Raw genomic sequence first — 7173 nt, forward strand, 5'->3', positions numbered from 1 at the left:
TATTACAATATTTAATACAAGAACCATTAATATGATTTGATTTTCATTTCTTTACTTAGTAAATATTTTACGTAAATAAATGTTAAGTTAATATTATTCAAACAAGTACTTGTATATTTTTTTCTCAATGTACGCAATGATAACGTAATAATCAACAATATCAACCATTGAAAAGTTTATTACAGAATAAAAGTGCTGCTTTCTTCTATGTGTATTTTATTTCTTACAGATTCTCTTAAGTATTTAAAATGGCTTTATTTCTACAGATTTAGAGTACGACATTAATTCGTCGAGATCGACATTTTCTCAGGGACGCGTTTCACGAACTGCGCCACATCATGGAACGAACGTTACATGATATGAACCTCTAGTGCACGCGCACCCAAATGCACAGGTTAACCTGATGTGAGTGGGTGCACCGTGCAAGATATGTATATAACTCACTCGCAGCATCCCGCTCCGTCGCGTTCTCTCTCTCGCCCGCGTCGCTCTTCGAGTGCATATATGCATTCGCGTGCGCGTATATGTGTGTGTGTGTGTGTGTGTGTGTGTGTGTGTGTGTGTGTGTGTGTGTGTGTGTGTATATACATACTTAAAAAGCAATGTACGTGCGTTGATATGGTGGTGCTACGTTGACCGTGGTCAGGATTTGGCTCGACCCATTTGTTAAGCCGGAAGCTTACGAACGAACGCGGAAAGTGCATCGAAGTGAGATGAAGCCGTCCCCCCTCCCCCTTGGTCTTTCAATACAGAAAAAAAAAAACAAACTATGTAAAAGAATCGTGCCGCGTTGCGTATGCAATGTGTCTCGTAAGGATATTTGAGTATTTGAACGTTCAGCGAGAAACGATCACCATTTAGCACTGTTTATCTCGGCATAATTGTCGCGCACTGATAAACAGACGTTGTCAATGATCTTTATCTGGTATGTGCTTACGTGCTGCAAAGCATGCATATTAATTAGGAATTGTATTGTGCAACTACATGTCGGACTATGTGTTATCATAGCATTATTATAAAGGATGCCTGAAGAATTAGAAATTACAATCATGACATTATATGAACTACTGGAACGGCGAACGTTGAAATAACGAATGTAAAATCATATATCTGGATAATATTTATTTGCAAGTATAATTACACATTTTGTTGTTAATCTTTAATTAAGTAAGTAGCCACACAGAGAAAAATGTTGAGTACGCATAATCATTTATTTTGTTTATATATGACTTACAAAAACTTTCTTATCTTTTAATTTAAAAATTGTATTGCTTTATAATCAAACTTTTCGGAATTCTAGTTAAAATAATCAAATTTTAATTAGAACATTTTTTAATTAACAGGTAAGAAAGTTTGTAAGTTACGTATCAACAAAATAAATGTTTATTTATCCCAAAAATTTCTCTCAATGCAACACCTAATATATAATTATTTCCAAAATCTTTATAAGAAAAATATCTGGTCGAAAATGGGAATCAGAAGATTTTGATTGATAACCATTCTGAATTTCAGTTACCTTAACTAGGATTTTGGTAGATTTAACTAGAAAATTTTAATTTGCCCATTTTCAACCAGAATTTCATCCAACCGGATATTTTATCACTGTCGTTCTGGAAAAGAAAAATGAAAAATATTACCCAGAAGTCTTAAAATTCATTATTTTTACATTCCTCTATTCATTATTTTTACATTCCTCTCGTAAGAATAAAAATAAGGAAAAAATAAATAAGGATATAAATAAGAATGTAAATTTAACTGTGTGCATACTATCGAAAAAAATAATTATAAAAAAATTTGTTTAGGATGTATATCCACCTGTAAGTTAAATGTTAAAATTAGAATACAAAAAGTCATGTTTCATACTCAATTAACAACTGTACTCGTCCATTACGAGTTTACAGGAACCAACAGATGTATTTGACGTGTGAAATGTAATTTGCGTTTCTAAGTTATTCCCAGCAAAGCTATAAATGAATAAATATATGTGTACAGAGACGAGGTGCGCGCATCGGAATAAATTACTTTATCGGCGAGGGCAAATTTATCAATAATGCAAGAATGATTCCGATTACGTAACGATAGTCTGTTTAATGGGCTGATATTTGTCGCGATTAAATGGATAAGTACATATCTAGTGTGATTTCGTGCGTTACGTTCAACTTTGGTGTCAAAGTTGTACATTCCAACGCGCGAGGGAAGTTTGGGAAATAGTTTCCCCTTAACGTCGACGTAACTATGAGGGCGGACTTTACCATCGTACAAGGTTTACGGAATAACGCCATCGGATAACATAGAATAAGCAAAATCGCTTTCGACAAGCGATGAATTATATAATTCACACGAAGCTGTCTGAGCCACCTCCACTGCGTCTCACTGCTGCGATTAGAAATTTATAAATAATAAAACGTAACAGCGATGATATATGAGAAACGAGACATTATTGCTTTATTAGGTATGTCGCGTACATTGATTATTTATTTACGCTTCATACCTCATCCGTTTGATGATAATAACATCGACGTTTAATTTTATTACCGTACGCGTGGCGTACGCTATTTTACACTTTTTACGCCACACATGATACTGTTTCTTTTATATTCTTCAGATTAATGAAATTGTAATGATAATAACACACTGATTAGTGATGCGATATGAAATACATGTATGATTTAATGAACCTTTTCGACATGCTTCACTGGATTTAAAACAGTGTTTGCTACGTTATTCATATACGTAAAGATAGAATATTTCTTAGAGAATTTTTCTTATAATATCAATTTTAAAAAGAAATAAATTGAAAGCGCCAATCAATTGAACTTGACGCAGAAAAGTTAATAGCAATAAATTTATTTATATTAAGATAAATGTACCAGCAGACATAACAAGAGAGCAATTATTGGACAAAATGACAATTTTATGAAACTTTTAATAATACATACGGCTCTAAATAAATTTTTATAACAACGAATTTAGAGTCGTATTATTACAAGCTTAATATTTAAAATTTTTGTCATTTCATTCTAATTGGTACATCTATATTGAGAAAAAAAATCCTAATTTCTAAAAATCCTAAATTTAAATAAATATTTATTTGAATACTGCCAACTAAGCATTTACTTACAATAAATAAATATTTACTTAATAAAAAGAAGTAATTGTTGAATCAAATTAATGTTTTTTTTATATCAAATAAATATATCTTTATATTTAATAAATATTTAGTTAGCACTATTTAAATATTTATTACTATTTAAATATTATTTAAATTTAGGATATTTTTTCCTCAGTGTACCTTTATAGTAATAAACGTAGTATCTACAGAATGCATCTGTAGACATCAAAATTGAGCGAATTTTACATCGTATCTTAACTTCGATAAGCGTTTTTAAATTTAAATACATAGTTTGTGAAACGTCTGTGTATGAGATGCCCGTATTCATAGTCAGGTCTTATATTTAAGACCTTCCTTAAATTTATCTTCAGATACTCTACTTTATTTCATTGACTACTGAGCATTTAAAGGTAAATTTTAAAGGTAAAAAAAAGGTCTTAAGTACAAAGTCTTAAGTACAAGATCTGACTATGAATACAGGCATTAGCCTCTAGGATTCGAAGGACTCGAGAATACGACTGAGAGACACAGTGCAACACAATAGTGATAAGCGTATGTAAACAAGAAGTCAAGCCGGAGCGCGGCATGCTTGGAGTTATTTATAGAAACCGATTATTGTGCAACAAACGCGGCTTTACGTAACACGTACGGCGGCACTACATGCCCCGGCTCTGTCGGTCACTCGGCTGTATACAAAAGGACACACTTTCCTCGCGCCTTCCTGCTTCTTTGTTCTATACGATCGTTGTACTCGTGAGACCAAAAACACATACACCGCGCACGCTCGAAGACGCAAAAAGCGACTCGGCGTACTTCTCTCAGGCGGACCGAACGCGACGTGTCGGCTTCATTCGTAAGTCGAAATCACTACCGATATAACTTTTATAACGAACTTATCCATTTCATAAACAGCGATTTTATGTAAGTTCTTTTCTTTCCATTGCCGGATATTATGAACTGTGAGATTTACGTAACTATTTGTTAACGCATTGTAGTGTGACATGAACAATACGTATATTATAGATAAAGCTTATATTCGAGAGGATTTTATAAATGTGAATCTTTTAAATCTTAATATATAGTGTCGAGTGTGCATCCAAACAACCCAAAGTCAAAAATTGTGATATAAAACGTCTTTAAGTCGGCTTTTAGATATAAAAATCTTATGACCGATTTTAAACTTTTTGTCGTATTTGTTATAATATTTAAGAGCAGGAAATTTAATGTCAGGAAATACCAACTAATAATAATATAACATCAACAATATTATAATTTTACTCGATACAAATATAACACATGATACATATTGTAGAATGTGAAATTATAACATTTACGTTATTTGATATTTTATATATTTTATACTTATTTAAATGTAAAGTGCATAAATTTTTTTAAGATACATAAATTTTCATCAACAAATCTGAAGTTACAAAAAACTCAAGCACGTAATGCAGTTTTTAGATAACCAATGTCAACCTGACATCTAATTTTGTAAAATATAAAAACTTGTGACGTATCCTAGACAACTAGAAAAATAAATATAGCAAAAAGTATGTCGAAAGAAATAAGATGATAAAATTCTAATCTTAGCTAAACATTCCGTACAGGAAGCAAATAGCTGCGTTCAATGGAAAAGGCAGTTTTGCACCTGTTATAAGATTCTTTAATACAATCGATTTATGTGTAATATATTTAGAGCAGCAAGGAGAACCAAGAGAAAGAATCAATTATATAGAATCTTACAACGGTCGTAAAGATGCTTTATCCGCCGAATGCAGACAATCCCCTTTCGATCTCCAACGTACAGACAAAGGATATCCTGATGAAATTACCAAGTTTTACATTACGTAAGGGTGAAATGCGGATGCGCGCGCGGTAACGGAAGAAATGTCAGACGTCGTGAAAACGGGGAGGCGAGGCATCCGCCGCGTACGGAACGATGAACGGGCGGCGCGCGCCATGCTTGTTGGGCGTGAACGCATGGAGAGCGCGGAGATTCGCGAGAGTGCCGGTCTCTCTGATCCGATGCGACGCGGCGCTACGCGTCCCTGCGTTTCCAGCGGAAAACGGCTTTCGGAGAGCCGGTCGCAGCGCGGCGGCACTGTGGCACAGCGGCTGCCGACGATGTAGCGTCACGATCGTATATACACATCAATGGCTACAGCACAAGCAGCAGCCAGCCAGCCAGCCACCAGCAACGGATATCGGGCGCCGGCCGGCCGGCCGGCCGGCTTCAACAGCTGTGTATGCCCCGCGCGCTCTCTCTCTCTCTCTCTCTCTCTCTCTCTCTCTCTCTCTCTCTCTCTCTCTCTTTTTCTCTCTCGCGCGGCTCGATACGTACGCACCTCGCGCGAGCCCGACAATGCCGATACACCGCCGCCCCAATGATGCCACGGCGGCAGCTACGTTACGCTCTCGCAAATCGCAAACAGGTTGAGGCGATAAGCGGCTCGGACACGACACTCTTTCGAGAGAGTAATAAAGATCATCTCTCCTGCTCGTACTCGGCTCCTCCCCCCTCCTCTCTCTCTCTCTCTCTCTCTCTCTCTCTCTCTCTGTCTTTCTCGCTCGCCTGCTCGATCTCACTCCGGTCTATTACGAAGCTATACGTATAACCTCGTCGTGTCAAACGCGGGCACGGGGTATATATGTACATATATACATGCTCACGCATACATAGATTCACATTGGTGTTCGGCACACTACACCATCATCACGCACACCATTTTACTACCACTGAGCGGACCTTCCCTTCTTTCTTTTCTCGAAAAAGAAAAAAAAAAGATATATATGAGAAAGGACTTACCCGCACAGGTCAGTTTCCGGCTGATCAGTCGACTCGACGATTTCCTCGAGCAAAATCCGATCGATTTCACTACCAAACACTGACATATCTTGTCAGTCCGCGGCACCGAGAGTCCCCGCCGAGCGAATTTCACGTTTCCGACGGCCGTCGTCGCGGCTGGCGAAAAGACAACGGATATCCCGCTGGATCTCTCTCTTTCTCTCGCTCTTTCCTCCTCGAATCTTCTGGTTATCGCTCGACACTCGGTTACCTCGCGCACTTCTTTCCTCGCTTTCTTTCTCGCCCCGCTGTCGATTCGCTCGCCTCCTTCACTCTCGTCACCCGACACCGCGCACTCCTTTTCGGGGGTGGAGGAGGGGGACAAACAACGCGCGTTTTAACAAACGCGTCTCCGACTCGCGGGATGCACCGATCCACGTATATAACGCCGATTATTCGTCACTTCCGGCTCACGCCGTGTCTCGCGACGACCCCGTTTTCCTTCACCTCCAAGCAGACGCCGGCGACACGCACGGAAGATTCGTCCACGAGACAGCCACACGCTCCGCGCGGCGCGCACACACAACGCCCGAACGCGTTTGTAATGGCGATCTTTGGCGGGAAACAGCTGAGGGCCCCCACGGCGCCCCGTGGATCACTCCGCCGCCCGGCGTCAGGAGCGTAGCTACGCGGCTGGAGTTGGAGCGATGGCGACCGATTCTTTCTCTCACCGAAGGGCGTCACACGTCACTTTTTCCTTCACTCGCGAAATGCACTTTTTCTCTTGCGGTATCTCGCCGACCGGCTTCAATCTGTCCATTCGGATGATATACAGCACATTGGAATTTTATGGTTTTAAAAAAATTTCTGAAACGCACCACTGGTCGATGACTCGCACGTATTTCTTTCTTTTTTTTTCGTCGAATATTACACGACTCGTAGCCGGGAATACTTACGTCAAGTTGCACTCGTGTCAAGTTGACATTCGTCCTAATCGATGTTTCGTGTGTTTCAGTCCCTTCCACTAGTTCCACTTGCCGTGTCCCTGCTCGAGGATTTTCGATATCTCTGATTAAGGCGCGAGGATGTGCAGTGACGTTTCGCGAATCACTCGGAATTTGCGTATGCCGGTAGGATCATCGCGCGCGAATTGATTTTCGTCCGCGCACGCGACAAATCCGGTACGTTATGACGTAATCAACCGGCCGATGGATATCGGCGCGCGCGCGCGGTAAACGCGGAGAATCTCACCTCGAGAGGTAGACGACACACTCTA

At 39.4% G+C, this 7173-nt stretch overlaps 1 protein-coding gene across 1 annotated transcript in view; it reads right to left on the minus strand.

Moving 5' to 3' along the window:
• The window catches only part of LOC108686890 (helix-loop-helix protein 11), a 149820-nt gene extending 143339 nt beyond the window's left edge, over nucleotides 1-6481 (minus strand). Inside the window, exon 1 of the mRNA XM_018192395.1 lies at nucleotides 5919-6481. Coding sequence (XP_018047884.1) covers nucleotides 5919-6004 — 86 coding nt within the window. The 5' untranslated portion in view covers nucleotides 6005-6481. The remainder of the gene's footprint in view (nucleotides 1-5918) is intronic.
• Nucleotides 6482-7173: the final 692 nt, after the last annotated feature.

Source organism: Atta colombica, unplaced genomic scaffold (assembly GCF_001594045.1).
Source record: "Atta colombica isolate Treedump-2 unplaced genomic scaffold, Acol1.0 scaffold198, whole genome shotgun sequence".
Classification (NCBI taxonomy): domain Eukaryota; kingdom Metazoa; phylum Arthropoda; class Insecta; order Hymenoptera; family Formicidae; genus Atta; species Atta colombica.